General features: G+C 38.2%; 1 protein-coding gene across 3 annotated transcripts in view; it reads left to right on the top strand.

The window, feature by feature from the left end:
- EXOC6B (exocyst complex component 6B) overlaps positions 1-21,170 on the top strand; it is a 625,057-nt gene that overhangs the window by 436,043 nt on the left and 167,844 nt on the right. For all 3 annotated transcript variants that reach the window (XM_044261370.1, XM_044261369.1, XM_044261368.1), the window contains one exon: positions 4,982-5,123. In XM_044261370.1, coding sequence (XP_044117305.1) covers positions 4,982-5,123 — 142 coding nt within the window. The remainder of the gene's footprint in view (positions 1-4,981; positions 5,124-21,170) is intronic.

The following is a 21,170-nucleotide window of genomic DNA, read 5'->3' as shown; positions in this document are numbered from 1 at the left end:
TGTGATTTTTAAGGTAGCTTAAGTATCATAGTGAAGTAAAAATTTATTGTGGGATTTCTGGGGCACATGGGAACCAAAGCTCCAGGCATGGGTTCCAATTGGCAGAAACATATGGAAAGATCCAGAGCTTCTCCAAATGTAACTTATGGAATGTCCTTCCTAAGTAGATAGGAGGCTTAGTGCTCAGGAATGAAGTGGCCTCATCCAGACTTACGCGCTATTGAGGAAAAAGGAACAAGGTAGCTTCCTTGTTCAGCGAAGGAAAGGAACTTAAAAATCAAGTTCCATGAGGCAGGCAGAAGTAATACAAAGATCCATATTAAAGGAAATGCCTACCGTAGAGGTCAGGGTTGAAGGTTAAGGAAGCAGAGGTACCAAGGTATATATATAGAGAGAGAACAATTTATAGGGCGCTTTACATTCTCTCTGAGTAGTTCGTACTCTCCTTGCTAGACACCACTTTCTGTGTCTGAGCTTTTCCCTGTTTCACATTGAAATAATTCATTAAATAACTTGAGAAAGAAAAACTTGACAAACCAAAATGTGAGCAAGGGAGTGTTATTTAGGAAGCAGAAGCAAAAGTTGGTGTGAAAGGACAGCTCTCTTTCACAGCATAGTTCCTGGCACTCGGCTTTTGTCTTACTTTGAAACTTGCTAAAATTATCCAGAGAAGGAAGAATTTGGCTTTGGCCATTTGCAGTGAGTAAGACAAGATCCTTGGTGATCTTGGACTCAGGGTTTGATCCCAGTAGGTTGACAGAGAGCCGTGACTGGAGTTCATTCTCAGTTCCTACTGTGAACTCAGCTTTCTTTTGATGGGGAAAGGAGAAAAAACTTTTCACTCACTATCCTGGCCTTTGTATGCTTTGTATCTTCTTGTCTTCTTCATTCCTTTATCCCGTGTCACAGAGCAAGATAAACATGTAGCAACAACCAAAGTCCCTTTCCTGGGAAGCAGGATCAAATGATTGTTAAGTCTTTGAAGTCAAAGGGTTGGATTCATATCCTAGATCCACCAGTTACAAGATATAGTCAATAGCTTAACACCTCTCTCCTCATATCTATAAATTGAGGATTAAATACCTCATGGGGTTCTTATGGGAATTTTATGAGAGTACTTTCAAAACTTTGGAACATAGTGCTCAAATAAAAGGCAGCTGCTCTGGTGATAGTGATAGAGATATTTGGTTGATGATGGTGATGCTTTCTCTAAGCTTTTCACCTCTGTTCACTTGTGTACAGTGAATTGCACTTAGTGTGTCATCAAAGTACATCATAATTGAAAGTGATGAGTACTGAGCTTTCTGTAGGACTTTGACGGAATCTGGAAGATTTCTGTACATTTGTGGGTTTTTTTTTTAATTTTGTTTATTTATTTGAATGAGAGGGAGAGAAAGCAGAAATGGGGGAAGCAGCAGAGGAAGAGGGAGATGCAGACTCCCCACTGAGCAGGGAGCTGGATGCTGGGATCATGACCTGAGCCTATGGCAGACTCTTAACCTACTGAGCCACCCAGGTGCTCCTCTTATACATTTGTTTTAATTGAGTTTAGTTGTGTCTTTGTGTCAGAAACAGTGGCTATCTCCTCCCTTTTTGTAAAGAGAATCAGATACTTATGAGATACAAAGTTAGGTATTAGTGTATACCTACTTTGCACAGTTTGGGTGCCATAGTTTCTTTCCTTGCAAACCCTCTGCTTTTTGAGCAGATGTACTTATGTGATATGATAATGCAGTATATCACCCTGTGTGAAGTATTATGATACAAGGAAGACAGTAAATAGAATAAAAGATTAAAAAAGATAATTTGAATTAGAGAATATGAATCTGGATATGTTTTTGAAGTAAATGAGTTGATTTGGTTACCAAAGAGCTACATGGTAAAAATCAAAAAAGTATTTTCATGGGTCTTGATTCATGCCCAGCGATGGTTCTCGCTGTAGTCATAAGCCTGACATTGAATTAACATCATGAGTTTTCTCTTTGGTTGACTCCTCTCCCTTTCCCAAACTTAAAAAAAAAAAATTAATTGTAACTGGATTGAAAGCTAGTGTGAACTATTTAAGTGCTTTGGTAGTGGACTTTGAGTTCATTTAGGTGTTATTTACTTATTGTCTTGGAGTATATTAATAGTATAGATGCATTGAGAGGCAACATGATGTTGCCAACTGAGCTACCTGTAAGACTTTGTGACTCAAAATCTCCCTGCATCCCAGGTTCCTCGTATGTTCAAAATATGGTGATAATTCTTAGCTCATTTTTCATCTTGTCTTGCATTCCATCTTTATTTTTGTGCATTGTACATTGGCACTATTACAGCTTCATAAGATACAGCCTAGGTGTGATGAGACTGATTTGAAACTCTTCTTAGAGGTATCCAAAAGGGAGTTTTATGGGACTTTTCATAAGTTTAGGTTTTCTTAAGTCCTAAATTCTTATTCTGTTCTAGAGATTTTCGCTGTATGTTCTTAGCATCCACTTCGTAATAAGATTACTTAAAGAATAGGGTGAAACCACCAATCTTTATTGCATAGTGTGTCGGTTGTTATTGCCTGAGTCTGTGTTTATCCATTCTTAGAAAACCTATGACTGTGGTGGTGATGGAAACCGGAAGTGAAAGGGGGAATGGGTAGCAAACTGTGAATTAGCAAAGTTCCAAAATGCTTTCTTGATTTAGCAAAATATGTAACAATGAAAACATTCATTTCTGCAATTATCATTTTGTTCGGAAATAAATAATTAGCTTGAAGGGAAGTAAGGTGAAACATAATTGGAGGGCAGTTTAATAACAGTATATTAAGAGTAGTATAACATGTGGTCATGTGTAAGTGCATTTGGCCTTATTGATTGATATATATTGATTGGGACTTGAAAGCCAAGTCTGTGTTTCATGTTAATATGTTAAGGTTAATAAGCTCTTTACTATTTTGAGATGAATAATGACTCAGGAGGATCAACTAACTTATCCCAAATTGCACAGCCAGTAAATGGTGGTGAATAAAAATTGGAACTTTCTGACTCTTTTTTTTTTAATTGTTTTTTTTCCTCCAATTTATTTATTTTCAGAAAAACAGTATTCATTATTTTTTCACTACACCCAGTGCTCCATGCAAGCTGTGCCCTCTATAATACCCGAACTTTCTGACTCTAAGCTATCTCTTCATTTTACCAGTCCAGTTTTGCTTCTCCTTGGCAATCTGTTTCGGCCACTGAAACAAGCCTTTCCAATGCTATCTTCTTCAGCCTCTAGTTTCACTGGGCTTTTAGCTCTTTGATTTTCACAGCATCTCTATGTTAAGCTTGTCAGGTTCTTTAAGTATCTGTCTTGGCCGAGATAATTATGTTGGTTTACACATTAAAAAGAAAGCCACAGCCAATACTCAGTATTTGAGTAGTTGGCCCCTGAACTGCCACTCTTGTACCTGTGTGGGCCTAGTCTATGCCTTGGATAACCCATAAACCCTGTTACCATCTGGACCAGGTTTTGCTCCATGGTTCATTGTAAGACAGTGTAAGAATTACTACTGCTTTATAGGTGGTGGTGTAGTGGAAAGATACAGATTTAGGACTGGGTCATAATACCAAAGAGCTGTGTGAGTTTGTCTAAATTTCTAAACTTCCTAGAAAGTCTTAGTGTATTCATCTACAAGAAGAAAGAATACCAACTTCTTGTGGTGATTCTAAGAATGAAATGAAATAGCATAAGATGTCAGCTGCTTAACTGTAGCATATCTTGGGCGTATGGTAATGCCCAAGAGGTAGTTTCTTACCCGTTTTTCTGGCTTCTGCATCTTATCCTCATTGCTTCACTCCACTCCTGTTCTCACTGTTCAAAAGCCACAGACAAGGCTTCTCACATCTTTGATGTGCCCTCTCTTGATTGTTTGCCCAGAGCCTATAACTGGTGAAATTTCTGGCTCTTCTTCATGTGCTGTTGGTTCCCAGTCTCCAGTGGGTTTAACTGAATGCAAACCATTTAATGTGGATTTTGTTTATAATGTAACTTATTTCTCAGTCGGCCTGTATAGTACTCCCTAACTTAACTATTTCCATTTGTTGTCTTAAATCATCCAGAGTGGGGATCTTCAGAACATACAAACAGAACCATATAGTTGAAGAACACCTTTTTTGTTGTTAAGATTTTATTTTATTTTTTTTAAGTAATCTCTACACCCAACTTGGGGTTTGAACTCACAACCCTGAGGTCAAGAGTCACATGCTCCACCAACTGAGCCAGCCAGGCACCCCTCAGTGTTCATTTTTTTAAAGAAACAAAATTCATCCTTTTAATTATTTATTTTCTGGAAATTTTAATTGTTCTTTTAATTTTTTGTGTGTTAAATGATAAAGCCGTAAGGACTCTGGTTTCTAGATAACTTAGGGGATGATGTTTTACATTTGTTTCTTAAGAATTATAGTAATTTCAGGATTGCTTAGGTGGCTTAGTTAGTTAAGTGTGTGCCTTCAGCTCAAATCATGATCCCATAGTCCTGGGATCGAGCCCCACATCTGGCTCCCTGCTCAGTGGGGAGTCAGCTTCTCCCTCTCCCTCTGCACCTCTCCCATCTTGTTCTCTCTCTCTCTTTCTCTCTCAAATAAATAAATAAATAATCTTTAGAATCATAGTAATTTTGGAAGGGACTTTCTGAAATTTATTCTCTACAGAAAAATTCCATTTTCATCTAATTAAGATTTTAAATGTTGCTTATCTATTGTTGATTTGGGGGGAAAAGTGCTTCTTGAATAAATAGCTGGGTTTTATAAATCTTAGTTTAATGTTATAGCTATATTCTCATGGTGATGAAGGTAATATTTAAGAAGATTGCCACCAGGCACTATTCATCCAAGATTTTTCAATGCCAAGGATATCGTGATGGAGAAAACCTTAAAGGAATCCCTAATTGAAAAATAAATTCTGATAATTTTTGTTGGGATTTCATTTCAGTCCTTTAACATTATGGTTTACACTCTTGTTATTCCAGGGAAAGGTGGCCCAGACGGCGTGTATGTCAGCTTGCAAGCATTTAGCCACATCCTTGATGCAGCTCTTGCTGGAAGCTGAAGTAAGACAGCTCACCCTGGGAGCACTACAGCAGTTCAACTTGGATGTCAGAGAATGTGAACGTAAGACAGGGAACCATCCCTTTGCTTGTTTGTTTCACCTGTATGTGTACTCACTTCTATGAAAAAAAAAAAAAAAAAGGTCTGTGGGGTCTTCGTTCCTGATGGAGTTGAATACCTGGATGGCAGAGACAACTTGAAGGGCACATAGAAATGGTCCATCAGTAAGCTGATTTGAGCACCCAGAGGTGCACAGGCCCCTACACAGAACAGAGATCTCTGGCCACAAACAAGTTTGCCATCTAGAGGGGGATACAAGGCAGACATGCGTTTAATACACACCAAAGAAAAACTGATTTGTCCGAAGACTTCAGAAGAATGCAGTGCCCAGCCACTTTTTTTTTTTTATTTTAAACCTATTTTTACATCTTATCTGCAAACTCTTCTTCATCTGAAGAATGAATGTGTGTGCATCTATCAGTTGGAGATGCTTTTCTATTGTAGGTAGAAACAAAATGTTAGACAGAGTGGTTTTAAAAAATAGGTTTTATTTTTCTTAGAGACAATGAGTTGCTATATTGATTGATACTGAGCAGTGATATCATCAAGGACTTGGGCTTTTTTTTTCTTATAGTAGAGTTGACGCACAGCGTTATATTAGTTTCAGGTGTACAACATAGTGATTCAGCTTCTCTGTACCTCATGCTATGCTCACCACAAGTGTAGCTACCACCTGTCACCATACAGTGCTATTACAGTGTTACTGACTATTCCCGGGCTGTGCCTTTTATTCCCATGACTTCTTCATTCCTTAACGGGAAGCCTCCACACAAGGGGTGTGTATCTTCCACACCCCTTCATCTCTTTGCCCATCCTTCCACTCACTCTTCTCTGGCAACCATCAGTTTGTTCTCCATATTTATAGGTCTGATTCTGCTTTTGGTTTGTTTATTCACTTGTTTTGTTTTTTATGATTCCACAGATGAGTGAAATTATATGGCATTTAGAGGACCCAGGCTCTTTTGTTCCCTCTCTTATGCCATACTTAGAGTTGTGTGGACTTTTCCTCTTCATACATATTATTCCTTCTCATACATGTATTATATTATAGTCAGAAGAGACTCACATTCCTTCAAAAAAATAAAAGTAAAAACAGAAATGCCATCTGACCCAGTAATTCCACTTCTAAGAATTTACCCAAGGGAAACAGAAACACTAATTTGAAAAGATACATGCACCCCTGTGTTGATTGCAGCATTACTTACAGTAGCCAAAATATGGAAACGACCTAAGTGTCCACAGATAGATGAATGGAGAAAGAAGATGTGACATATATCTACAATGGAATATTATTCAGCCATAAAAAAGAATACAGTCTTGCCATTCACAACAACATGGATGGACCTAGAGAGTATTGTGCTAAGTGAAGTAAGTCAGAAATAAAAAGACAATAATAACACATGTTCACTTAAATGTGGAATCTAAAAAATAAAACAAACCCCCCCAGAAATAGACTCATAAATACAGAAAACCAACTGGTGAATGCCAGAGGGAGGGTGGAGAATGGGTAAAATATGTGATGGGGATTAAGAGGTACAAGATTCTACTTAAAAAAAAAAAACATGACAGAGGTGAAAATTAGAACTTAGGGAGTATAATCAATACTGTAATAACTTTGAGTGGTGGCTCACTTGTAGTCAGCATTTTGTAATGCATATAATTGTCAAATCACTATGTTGTACACCTGAAACTATAATATAATATTGTATGTCAGCTGTACTTCAATTAGAAAAAAAAAAAAAGAGGAGATCCCTAACAAACTTCCCTGTCTCATTGGTAATGGCACAGTTATGTAGTCACCTCCAGCTTTAAGAAGGCCACAAGATTATCTGGCAAAGTGACAGAGGACCATCATTATTGGGATAGTTGATTCATCATGAATCATCCCCTTGACACAAAATTAGTTCTGGTTAGGAAAGAGAAGGAAGAAATAGAGAGTGTTCTGGTGTTCATTGTGCTGTATCAATGAGAAATGAAGAAGAACAGAAATTCTATGACAACTTGAGTTTTTTTTTCTGATCCTAAGAAAATCAGTGGAAAATTCTAAAAGTGTGCTAATACTTCTTCCCAGTTTTTAAGATTTTTACTGCCTGTTGGTTTCCCTTGATTGATTTTTAAAAATTTTTTTTTTATTTTTTATACATATAATGTATTATTAGCCCCAGAGGTACAGGTCTGTGAATTGCCAGGTTTACATACTTCACAGCACTCACCGTAGCACATACTCTCCCCAATGGATTTTGATGGCTAGAAATTAAGGTTTATTGGCAATTCTGGTTTTAATTAATTACTTACTGGAGACTTCCAGTTTCAGTCACCAGAATATCAACATCACCTTTTTGCCATAAACAACTGTAAAACTGATTAGAACAATTCTTTTCATATATTGGGCAGTAGATAGCACAAGGCTGTAATTTTTTAGAAAGGGGAAATGCATAAGGTAAACTTGACATTCAATCTCGTTTTCTGTCTGGGGGGCACTATCCAAATAGGTGCCCAGGAAAGTAGAACCCAAATCAAAACTGGAGTTTAACACAGAAAAAAACAAAACAGAACAAAAAAAACAAAAACAAAACAAAACAGAGATTGGCCCAAGCTCTGGTGAGGCAGCTGGGATTTGTGGGGCAAGATTCGAGAGAGAAAAGAATTGTTTAGCTGTAAGAGTCTGCATTGGAGAGCCCTTGAATCTTTGGTCAAAAACTGAGTTGCCATTTGCAGAGGGTAAAATCCTGTGAGGCCCGGCAGAGTTTAGCCAACTGAGGATCTGTGAGCTGAGTAGGAATGCCAGACATTAGAATCCTGACCAGCCAAAGTTGAAGACCAGCTAATCATCTTGTACATTCAGTAAGACCCCAGAAAGTTAGGCCTTAAGAGTACTGAAGCTCTTGAATAAGAGCCAATCTTGGTCCACCCTAACAAATCCTAATGATGATACTTAACAAGATAAAGGTCATCTACCAATAAAATAACTGACTGCCAAAACCAAACTCAACTGTCTTTGAAGGAAGAAGAACATATACAAAATTTCAGACTCTTAACCACATGACCTCAACAATTTTACAGCAAGAAGTTAAGATTTGGCATGCAAAGAGAAAGGAAAATGTGACCTATAACAAGAAAGGACAGGCAATAGAAATAGACCCACTGATAACAGAAATGTTGAAAACAGAAGACAGGGCCTTTAAAAATCTGCCTATGGATATATTCAATATAAACTATAGCTGAATTTTTTCCCACCTTTCATAAAAAGCATTAACCCATTGATTCAAAAAGCTCAATGAATCTTAAGCAGGATAAACACAGAGCCAGACTGAAGTACATTACAGTCAGATTGCTAAAAAAATAAAAAAAATAAAAAATAAATAAATAAAAGAAAGTCTTAAAAGCATCCCAAGAAGAAAAGACATAATGGAAGGCAATGATAAAAATGACAGCTGCTTATCAGAATCAGTGCAACCAGAAGGCAATAGAGTATCTTCAAAGGAAAGAAAGGACAGGAAAGAAAAACAGAAAAGGCCTGTGAACCTAAAACTCTGTTTTGTAAAACATACCCTTTACAAATCAAGATAAAGACATTTCAAATGAAGAGAAGTTAAGAAAATTTGCTTCCCAGGTTTGTACTACAAGTCATTTAAAAGGTAGTTTTTCCAGTTGAAGGGCAATACTAGAGGCTAACTCAGATCTATGAGGCAGATGACATTGTTCAAAGAGGTCTAAAGCAATAGACACATCTTTATCTGGAACCTTCACATGACCTTATTAGGACAGGACATTTAACTCCCCTTTTCTTGAATCTGGGCAAGTTTGTGACTTGATTATAACCAACAGAATGTGGCAGAAGTGGCCTTGGTGACTTAGGTGGCTCAGTCATAAAAGGCATTGCTGCCACCATCCCCTTAGTTAGCTGCTGCCTAAGAAGTCCAACTGCCTTAAGTCCTCGACGATGTAAGGAGCCCCAAGTCGGTTTCTGCAGGGAGGCCACCTGGGGAAGCTCTGATGGCCCAACATTTTAAATTTTATGTTCTTGGTACTATATTTTGTTATATTCCTTTAAAAAGTGTTAGATTGTGTTGTGACCTGTATTTACATTTCGTGGGATTGGTTGGAATCTTTCAAAGCTTGCTTTTATGTTTACATCGGGTCCAGAGCCACTTTTTCTATAGGTCTTAACAACCCCAAATCTAAAGCAATGCCTTTAAAAGGATTCTACCTGATGTCCCAGGTATCTGGAGACCTTTCAGTTCTGGCTGGTGGGAATACAAAAGATGCCCATCTCTGTAAAAGCTCCGTAAATTATTCAGCATGTTTATTTCTGGTGGTTCTTTCCCCAGTCTTGGGTAGTATCTTCTCATACATGCCCAGACTAGTACTCAGCCAAGTATTCAGTGGGACCCTTCTGCAATTTTCCTGAGTCCTCTCATTTGTAACTTCCACCTTCCTTGGATTTGGCCAGAAAATACTAGTTGCCTTGGCATTCTGGACCATAGTCTGTGACTTCAACTCAGATGGCCATGTTTTGTTTGGATTCCCTCCCTATGCCCACTTTGCATCACAGCCTGGAAACTGCCTCTAGGTATGCTTACCTGATTGGTTTTCCTTCTTTCTGAGCTCACAGTCCTGCACTGTCATATAGTTTCTAAAACCATTCCTTCACGTGCTCTGTCCATTCTTGGGGGGTTTTTCTTGTTTTCTGTTTTTTTATCCAGTGGGAAGGTGAATCATCTTCCTATTACAACATCATGCCCAGTACCAGAATCAAACATCCTCTTGTGCTTTTTAAAAATTTTATATTTTGAAGAAACAGAAACTGCTCTTGGTAGAATTTTAGGGGAAAAAAAAGATGAGCACAAAGAGAAAATAAAAATTACCATATTCTCATCATTCAGAAGTAAGTACAATTCCAGGGATTGTATTAGGAAATGATAATATCTAGCAGACACAGAACTTTTTCTAGAAATCATCCATCTGATTCCTTGCATTTACTTAGTCCAAATTGTTTTACATGCCTCTATCTTGACCAGTTATTTACCAGGGGGATAAAAACATAATGATTGGCTAGACCAGTCAAAATTGATTTTTAATATTGGGTATAAAGTCATCCCTTTCCAAGTTTTGAAGAAAGAGTAGAACCTCATTGTGATATAAACAAAAAGAAGGACTGGGCTTTGGAGTGGGTGAACCGACCAATGTCATTGGCTTAACAAAGTCTGATGAATGATTGGGAGCGACTACGTGACTGTATTTAGTCACAGCTAAAAGATAAAGAGGAATGGAGGTGATGAGGCTAAAATACATGAGCCTTGAGGAAGAGTGATGGTCTAGGAGAAGCACTGGGGAGTAAGGGAGATGCCCATGCTGGTGCCTGATTCTGAAGGACATTTTACGTAGGAGAATGAGCAGCTTCTACTTGAGAGAATGGTAGGGGAATTGGTATCCTTAGCACAGAGCTAGCTTTCAGTTAAGGCTGAGAGGTGGAGAGATCCCTTAACGAAAGGGTGGAATCCTACTAGAGTTTGTTAACCATGCCTAAGTGGTTCCAGAGAGCCAGTACTGTATCTAAAAAGCCATTTGATATTGGTAATAGCCTTGTTCAGACTTAGGATCAGCTCAAAGCCAACATTTGTAGGGCCCGAGACAATGCCTCCAGTAACCATATTACCACTGAATATTTTTTCTCCATATATTGTGGAACCACTAAGATTCGTCGACGTAGAGTTTTAATGTTTCACTTCTGATTGTCAGTAATTTGTCTGTCAAGAAACTTTCCATGGACATTTATGTTATTTTAAAAGAAAGAATTCTATTCTACGCCTTTTGCTATACCATCCCCCTAATTCTTTTTTTTCTTTAGATGCTCAGTGGTCTATAAAAAATCTTAAAGAAATGATACATAAGATTCAAGTAACTATACAGAGGCGTATAAAAGCAGCCCCAAATGACAAGATAATTAACACTTACATCTTTCTACCCAGTGGTGTGTGCCTGCAGTATTTTCTCTATTGTCTGTGAGTCCTTGCAAGAACTGTAGATGTCCCGAAAGAAATCAAACTCTGGACAAGGTAGAATACGAATGTACCTTAAGTGTTTGACTCTGAGGCCTGGGCTGTCATTTTCTTAGATCCAAGTACACAGAGAAAATGTAGGCATTACCATGAGCCTGCGAAATTCAGCTAGTACAGTGCAGTCTTGAAGAGCACTGAGTTCAGGGTCAGCTCAACCAAACGGATTCAAGTCCCCACTTAGATTTAGTGTGGCCGTGGGTCTGTTATTTAACCTCTCCCAGTGCCATTTATGAAATAGGAATAATAATAGTAATTAATGCTACAGGGACGGGGTCAGGATTAAATAAGAGAATGCATGGAAGGGTTTATTTTGTGGCTGATAAAGCACTAAATACGCATGAAGTTGTGGCTTCCCCTGTTCTCACCAGCAGAAGCAGCATGGCCGCTGATTAATATCCCCAAGGTCTCGTGTGGGCCACTTGGACGTTTGTCTGCAGTTTATAAATCAGGGAGGTTTGGAGATGCCTTTTATTTGGTGTAAGAAATTCATTTTTGTTTCCAGTAACTGTCTGTGAAACTGCTGCGGTTGTCCTGAAAGGTCTGGTCCAGAACCAATGATTTTCTGAGTCTCAGCTTGATGCCCTTGTAAGATACCAGTCGGTGGGCTCAGCTGTTTACAGGCAACACGAATACTTAGGGCATCATTATCTAACAGGAATGTTGTTATGTAATTTTTCATGATGAGATGCTAAACCAAATACCTTTAACGTGGAGGCTCTTGGGAATTCAGAAGGTGTGAAGAAAATATTCCTCCCCCTTCCAGAGTTGACAGTAACCTCTAGGTATTTCTGCTTTGTATAGATTTCATCTTACACCTCTGTACGTCTGCACATCTTAGTTTTGCTTTTGGATGTGGGAGCCTTCGAACCTGGCAAAGAGACTGGATTTTAAATACCAGCAAGTCTTGATAGCCTCATACTTTACCTCCTTCGCCAAATGTGGGCTGTTTGTCATTCATGTACTTCCTAGTGAGTCTGTGCCTCAATTGGGAATTTCCTGGGTTTTCTCTTTGTGCATTCTGAGTAGAGAGGTCTAGCTTCATAGTCAAGCTGAACTACTTGTTTAGAACATCAGTTCGGTAATCTGTTCGCTTATTTGACAGATATATGTGGGGTCCCTACACGGTGCAGAGTACCATGCTGGAGGCTGGAAATACAATGGGAAACAATGGATTTTAAATAGGAGAGTGATCTGGTTCAATTTGTTTATTTATTTTTTTAAAATTTTATTTATTTAGTTCTCAGAAAGAGAGAGCACACACAGGCAGGGGGAGCAGGAGGCAGAGAGAGAAGCAGACTGCCCACTGAGCGAGGAGCGCAATGTGGAACTCGATCCCAGGACTCTGGTATCATGACCAGATTAGAAGACAGATGCTCAACTGACTGAGCCACTCAGGCATTCCTTGAATTACTATTTTAATCATATTCTGAGTCTTTATCAATATATAGGTAGATTTTATTTTAGACTTCATTTTGGGAAGTGCCTTCTTTATGCTTATATAGTAATCACAATTTCATTAAAACATTTAAATATCTAGGGTACAAGTCCTTTTCATTACAGTTCTGTTTTTCAAGAATGTTTTGGGCTTTTATTTTTTTTTTATCTTAGCCATTCCTTTTTTCTCCCTCCTTTATAGAGTTAGACTCTACTCTCTCCTGTTCTGTCCATTCTTATGTTCTTTTTCTTTCATAATTTTAGAATACTTTGTCAAATTCTTTTTTCTTTTTTTTTTAAGATTTTATTTATTTATTTGGGAGAGAGAGATGGGTAGCAAGAGAGTGCACAATTAGGGAAGAGAGGGAAAAGCAGACTTCCAGCTGAGCAGGGAGCACAGTGTGGGGCCAAATCCCAGGACCCTGAGATCATGACCTGCACTTGAGGGCAGACACTTAACCAACGGGGCCACCCAGGCACCCCTACATACGTATTTTTAAAAGGGACTCTGCATTTATCAGGAGCCATCAAGACCAGTAACAAAGCTGCTACAGTATAGAGATATATTATAGAGATGAAAATGAATGAATCAACTCATTTAACCTCCCTAAGTCCATGAATAAACTAGAAGTACTAATCTCTGCTCTGTCTCACAGTATTGTTAGGAAGTGAAATGAGATATTGTGTATAAAATCATTTGCAAACAGCCATGGGAATTTTATTACATTAATCATTTCTTTATCCATATCCTTTAATGTGTTTTTCTTATTTTCTTTCCTACTTCCACTATGATATGGTTCATAATGTTAAATGTTTTCAGTTTTTACCTACTCAGGTCCCTAAATTATTCAAAAGATCAGTATATTGAAAGTATAATATAATTAAGCCAAATCCAGGGCACATTTGGTTGCATTTCTTTTAAAATTTAGAGGAATCCACTTCCCAGGACCCATCAATCTTTTTCACAGAATAAACTGGACCCTTGAACAAGAAAGTAAGAGAGAGTGCACCTTGCCTAAAATTCAATTCTTTAATGATCAAGTTAATCTGGCCTTGGTTTACTGTTTTGGGAAGGGCTTGAAAATCTTCCATTTCACCATTCTTATAATAACCCTCACTTTACAGGTCAGGAAACCAATGTGGAGAATCTGCTGAAACTCAGGATTCTGGCAAACAGCTTCAAAGTAGATCTATGATCTCACTAAGCCTACTAGGATAGAACATAATGGCAGAACACCATTTGTCACTTACTCTCCATAAGTCTCCACTCTCACTGAAAGATCTGATAGCTTTTTAAATCCCTAAAGAATTAGTTATAGCTCAAAATATCCAGCAGTTCCTAAAAAGTTTTAACATTTCAATATCTCTGTATGTATTCCCTAAAATAAATGGCTTTGAGTCTCCTCGTGATACAGACTTGGGTGTGTTCTAGCTAAGGTTGATAGGCTAACCTTAATAGGCTTGCTTTTGATTTTGCCACTGGGGTTTCAGAACTAAAGAATCTTCATAAAGTGTTCTCTGTGAACCTTAAATGCCTGGCCCGAACAACTGCCAGTTGGGATAAATGCACTCACTTCTTTTGATTTTTCTGCACTGCTTGAGCCTACCCACCCTTGACTCCCTTTCCATGTAGTTAATTACCTACCTTTGGTCACTCACACGGGAGTCTGTCTTAGAGAGGGCTCCAGGCATTTCTTTACCTATGTCTTCTTGAGTCGAGGGAGAGAGAACAGAGTCTTCAGGACCTAGTGAGAAACATAAGGGAAGCATATGGGACACACCCACACTGTATCATTCTTCTTTTGCAGCCTTTGAAGTTTATATTATGTGAAGGGAGTTCTGGCCCTTATAACATCTAAGCCAGTGCTAAACCTCAGTCTGCATCAGCCCACCAAACAAACTGTTAAAATAACTGCTAGCTCGTACATTCAATCAAGCCTCTCCAGGGAGATGCCCTATAGTAATTAATTCGTCAATCAAGATGATGTGTAGTCGTCCTTGAATAAGTACTGCAAAATGCATATCCCTACCGTTTTCCCTATTTCTGCTGAGAGTCCCGAGGAAACTCTTATTTACGTTTCCTTCCTGATATAATTTCTTTCTTCTTTACTTTTATTTTGCATAGCACCCTTTGAGCCCAGGTTGTGTTTAGATCCGAGTCACAGGGCGAGATTCAGGGAGGGAGGGACTGTAGCAGAGCAGACTGCGGGGAGGACAGGTGGAGACCATTCGGGAGAAAGCCGAGGGAGCAAGGTTCCATGATTCCTTGCAGTACTCTTGCATTTACCAAGGAAATACGGTGAGATTATGAAGACAGCTCATATATTAGTTCGTAACTTAAAAGATCAATGTCTTGGCTGCTTTTTCAACCCACTCAGCTCTCCAGCTGCAGAGAGGGGAATTCTTGCAATAGAGCCTAACGACTGTCCTTTGTTTGCTTGGATTGTTGAGGTCCACCTTCTAGCAAGGACCAGAGTTTGCCCCATTTTCATGTTTGGTATGTCATTCAAAGCTTTCACGGAACTCGTGTTCTTCAGTTGCTTTCCACTGATCAGTGGCAGCAGAGTCTAGTCCTCCAAAGCTTCACTCTCAGTGGAAACTTAGTTCCCCAGTGACTTAAAATAATACCTTAATTATGAGCTTGGCTGCCACATTCCTCAGACTGTTGACTTCCTGGAAATGATGGGAGGTCTTAATGCCCTTTTCCCTGCCATCACCTGCTAACCAGTTTCAAACATTCTACTTTTCCTCCGAAGTCTTTTTGTTTGCCAGCTCAGTCCCTAACAATCTGTCTTAATTAGACTATGTTTGTTTTCAAGGAACAGAAATCTTCTCAAACCAGTTTAAGAATAAAGGAAAGCTTATTTTAAATATATGCATTTCATGGACTCCAAGAAAAACATAAACAGTAAATCGGTTAGGTTAGGGATCATGCCTGCCCTGATTGTTCCTGATTAGCACTTAGCACAGCGCCTGACATATGGTGCTTGCTTAATAAATACTTATTGAGTGAGTAAGAATGATTTGATTAGCAACTGCCTCCATTTTTGGATCTCTTCTGTCAGCTCTGAGAATGGGAGGGAGTCCAAGTAGGAAGTAGCTTGGATGGATATCCTGTGATATGCATAGCAAGACAACCTGCGATATAGTTGGAATCCTAAGGAATATTCTTTAGGAGGTTGTGCACCTCTCAGGGCAATGATCGGCAGCTTCAGTATACACATATCCTTCCACCAGCCTCTGTGGAATATAAAGCCATCTTTGCCACCGATGGCTAATTCACAATATATAAGCCCGGTAAATGCATAGTAATTAAAATTGTAGGTGATAGACGGATTGGTTTTTGAAACCAATATCTTCATTTAGCAGTTTGGGCACACTTAACTCCTCCATTACACCTCGGTTTCTTTTTGTGGAATGAAGTTATGGTTGGTGTAACTCGTAGACTTGTTGTGATTAAGTAATCACTTATAGAAAATTCTCAAGAACTGTCAGTTACCATGCTCCTTGTCACTGTCACTATCGGTAGAAAGGATAAGTAGGCTGAAAGTCAGGAAACTTGTATTTTATAATTTATAAATTTTATTTAATTTGTATTTTATCATTTTATCATTTATAGCTTGTATCCTACAACCTCATTGTTGCCACCGACCAGCTGCATGGTCTTGGGAATTCTTTAAGCCTCTTTGGGCCTGTGGCTCCTTATTTAAAAGTGAGAATATTGGGCTAGATGATTTCTAAATTTCTGTCTAGTTTAAAGATAGCATTATTTAGTGTGGGAGGAGAGATCCTGTGGATATTTATATGTTGGTAGAGAGTTGTTATAAGGATTAAATAAGATAATGCATGTGAAATGCTTTATAGATCCTACATACATAAATATTTGTCAGTATCAGTAAGTATCAAGTGTTTATTAGTTTTCATTGTAGTTATATACAATGACATGTTCCCCAGGGGACTTAGACTCAGAGTACGCAGAAGCAGAAAACAGGCTTTGAGTGGGGCTCTTACACATTCAATGAGTGTTGGAATCCGTCAATAATTTTTTTTCTCAAGATACTTTCTATATGATTCTTTAAGGCAGGATTGTCTCAGAGTCTGCTTCATACTATTGCCTTTTGGATAAAATGGACTTAGGAAGAAAGTCAAGCTGTATAGCGAAGATTGGAAGCACTGCAGTAGCCTGTGGAGAGGTCAGGGTGGTCGTGGGCAAACTTGGAGTTGCCATGATGAAACGTGTTGGTTAAGTAGTCCTGAATTTCAGAGGATGCTAAAGAATATGAATCCATGTCTTGGGAACTCAGTTATTGGGGCATGAGTACTGGTAGAAATAGATTTAAAGGAGAGAAGTTGGATCTCTATGAAATTAAATAAATCTTGGAAATGTTAAATCATTGTAGCAAATGGCACCATTTCCTAAGGGATTCTTGTGAAAAGTTTAGAATTGACTTCCTTTCCAATTAAAGTATATTTTTTATACTTTATCTAAAGGACACTTTTCAGATTATATCTTGAGCATTTGGTACCTCTTCAAGTCTTAAAAGGGAGCCATCTGAAGAATCTAAGGTTCGAAGAGAGATAAAAGGAAGAAATTTGAGCTGAGTAAAATTTTAAATCTGATCTCTGTGGGTTATATGAAAATAACAGATGCCTCTTTTCATAGGGTCTGGCTTGAAGATGCAAATAACCTATGGGTAGAGTATTGAAGGACATTTTGTGTGTTTAAGTGTCATTAATTTCAGATCCCCTAGCTTCTATCTTCAACTTCATCTTTCTAATTATAATTTTAAAACAAGCTTTCTCTTTCTGCTGTCTTCCATCTGAGAAACAATAAGGTAAGAAGATTGATGATAGATTTTGAGTTCGTGTGCAGAAAAATAAACTTGTTTTTTACAATTTGCACAGCTCTGCACATGGGCAAATCTGAGGATAATTAGTCATTATTACTTTTAATATGATGGAGACAATAACTTGTTCCATGAGGCAACTTCCATGGCTAATGAGTTTTGTCTTTTGGTTGATTGACTGGTTAATGGAATCAGAAAAATATTTTATATCTCTTCTTTCATTCTCTACTGGAAGTCTACAGGAATTCGGGTAGCCAGTCTTAACAGAGCATATTTTGTTTATCTATTTTATCATTTGTTTTTCCCTTTTCTCCATTTCATTTTTTATTCCTGTTTCTAATTCTCATTTTGCTTCAAGATCTGAAACTTACAGATGCAAGGGAGAATCATGAAGTTGACAATTGTATATGTATATATGCAGAAATCAGGAGTTTATTCTCTGCATTCTTTGCTTTTTCTGCAAGACCTGGAACACTGTGGATATCCTATACAAGAAGTCAGATTTTAAACTCAAGTACAGTGGGAATTTGTAGGATGAAAACAGAGGCGATAGCCTCTTAGGTACACAGCTCCCAATCAATGTATTATGCAAAAATCTTCTTTGAAACTTAGCAATTTGATTGTAGGGCTTCATCCCTCTCCCACATTCCAGATCCTTACCAGTTCTTTTTAAATGCAGGATCAAGCTTGCATTTTCAGATCTAAAATGATGTGCAAAGAGCTCAAAGTGCAAACATCTTCCTTCTATCCAAAATAGGTGGTACGAAAGCCTTGCTTTGTTTGCTGTAGTCTTCCCATGACTGTAAGTAAGGTTTGTCATGCTAGGTGCTGAGCTATTATGATGTGTGTCTCTGCTTTGGAGAACCCAAATAAAAGTTTTCCCTGCCGTTAAAATGGCAATGTCACTTCTCTTTGACTATGGATGATGGACCTGTACCCTCTAAGAGGACTCTTCTCAGACATGGGTCACTGAGTACTGCCCACTCAGCACTTACTTTGGCTCATGGGATGAAGTTCCTTGAATTCCAGAAGATAAGGAAGTCATTGTGTCTCTGAGCCCACTGCCAGACACCTGGTCATTTGATAGTAGATGCTGCCAACCTGAGCAGTGAGGGCAGGCAACCTGCTCTTCCTCACCATGGCCTAAGATGCCATCCTTGTCAAGCAAATGGAGATGGATCATGCTTCTCTAACCTTCTTATACATCAGTGTCAAACCTGCCGTTGGCTTCCAGAGATTGGCCAACACAGACAAAGTACTTTTTCTAGTAATGAATGTTACCTTGGATTGTTTGTGGGGCATAATACAAAGGACCTGCTATATGATCATAATTTTCAATCAAGTTTCCCTTTCTGTGACAAACTCTCCTAATACCCTAAATTCTGTCTATCTATTTGGAAAACGTGGTACTTGTCCCATCTCTAAATAAGGACAATGACTGATTCCTCTTTGAAATTGTTTAGATTTTTCTTCCTGATTTTATTTCAAGGGGTGCTTGGGGGTGCTGGGGGAGGTAAGAGATTTACCTTAAACCACTAGTAGTTTCCAAAAGGCCATTTTCCTGCTGCTTGGTTTTGGAAAGAATATCAGATTTGTTTGGTTTTTTTTTTTGTTTGTTTAAGTGATACTCCAAAGTTGGTGCTCCTTCCCTCTTTCTCTACATTTCCCATTTTAGCTGTTTCTGATTTTATTTCTTATTTTTCCACAACTTTGAGACCTTATACATTTTGAAAGTTCAGGGACCAGAACAATTAAGAAATGCCTTTTCAAGGAAGGAAAAAATTAAAAGTATATGGTGGTTATTGCTACTTTCCTGTCACTTGACCTTCGTCCCAGACTTAGAAAAAGAGGTTTTCTTACAGTAGAAGGAGTATATCATAGCAATTTATTATTCTACAAAATCTTTTTATTGTTTCTTCATTAGAAACTTAAAAAAAACCAGTTATTTAAAATGTTTCATTAATCCCCATGATTTGCTTTAAAACACCCAAAAGCATTTTTAGGGAGAAATGAGCCAGTAGAAATCATTACTCATCTTAATCATCGCAAACCTGAGACTCACCGCCAGCCCCAGAGCAGCATATGGCCATGTCTTTCTGTTGTATCAACTAGCTCCAAACAGCCGCTCAGCTGAAATTTATTTTATTTCTTTAGCATTGCTGCTTCCTTCCATCAAGCCATTTGTACATCCCTTTTACTCATTTAGGCCCAAATCTTAATGCTTTGTAATAATCCAGAGTCTCCCAAGAATATCTGATGTGTTCACTGTTCTCGCTTGTCCCCAAGTGTTTACACTGGGGCATTTTGTACATTTCGTATTTTCTTTGGCCCTCACGTCATGATGTCTTTGGGGCTGAGGCCAGTAAACTATTAATTATAATTGGGCCATTTTATAGGGTGTAAATCAGGAAGCCATATTAAATAGCACATTTATTTAAAAATTATTTTAATTGTTGACCGTTGACAGACTTCGACCCAGGTCTGCAAGAAGTTCCCATAACATTCTAATCCATCTGCTACCTTTAGGTGGAACATACCTCATACATCTCAAAAAATTGATGAAAGTCCTAGTTTTTATAAGACATTTTAAAGGAAAAAAAATTCATGTCTCTCAATCATTACTTGCTCTGGCATTTCAGCATTTAACAGATTCTGATTTGAGTTAAACCATCTAGTCTACTTTTAGCATTACAAATTATAAAAATTTGTCTTTTTTTCTCTCTTTCTCTGTTTTATCAGTATATGTATATGTGTGTGAGAATGAGAGAGAGGAGGGAGAGAAAAGTTGAGGAGACCTGAATTTCTCCAGAAGATCACCTTAGCATTTCCAATTTTTATATTTCTAAGATTGGAATTTAGAAAACATGAGGGAAATATCATTGCCAGCACCTCCATTTAGAAAAGCTAAGTTTCCTATGTTTCGATGTATAGAATTTTGTAAGTTTTGGCTATAAGATTCTGTGATTGTGGTTGATCTATATTTTACTTCTATTTTCCACTCCTTTCCTGGGAGGAGAAAGTGGTATGGTAGGTCACTGTTGAATTGAGACCTGTCTTTCTCTTTGTTTGATCACTAAGTAGCTGTGAATAATACATTTAATTTCTTTTAAAATCTCCTTACTCATTTCTTAAATATGAATAGTTTGGACTAAGCTATCCAATGGAAATACACGGGTGGGAGTTAGCCTCTCAAGGAGGATGTAGGTTAGGAAGGATGTTCTGTCTAAGGCAGGTGTTCATATAAATTCTGGGAGGAAATAAAAAGCATGGCGTATTAGAGAACTAAAACTAGTTCATTATGACCAGAAATAGGATGAAATGAAGTAGGATAGCCAAGAGGAAATGATGAAAATATAATCCCTGCTAGCTTGTGGAAGACTTATTGAGAAGTATATACTTCATTCTAGGTACATAGGGAGCTGGTCATGTTTTATTGCATGAACGCAACATGGTCATTTTCTGCTTTAGGAAAACCACTGTGGCAAAATTGTGAAAAATGCACAGAAGAGGGACAAGCCTAAATATAGGAACTAGTAGGGTCGCCAGATTAAAAAAACAGGACACCCAGTGAAATGTGAATTTCAGGGGGAAAATTGAATTTCAGATAAACAGTGAATGATTTTGGGTGCCTGTTGGTTGCATAGCTGTGTTTGGCTCAGGTCATGATATGAGGGTCCAGGGAGTGGGCCCTGCATTAGGCTTTCTGC

This window comes from Neovison vison, chromosome 8 (assembly GCF_020171115.1).
Source record: "Neovison vison isolate M4711 chromosome 8, ASM_NN_V1, whole genome shotgun sequence".
In the NCBI taxonomy this organism is placed as follows: Eukaryota; Metazoa; Chordata; class Mammalia; order Carnivora; family Mustelidae; genus Neogale; species Neogale vison.
This window is presented reverse-complemented; position numbering and strand designations above follow the sequence as displayed.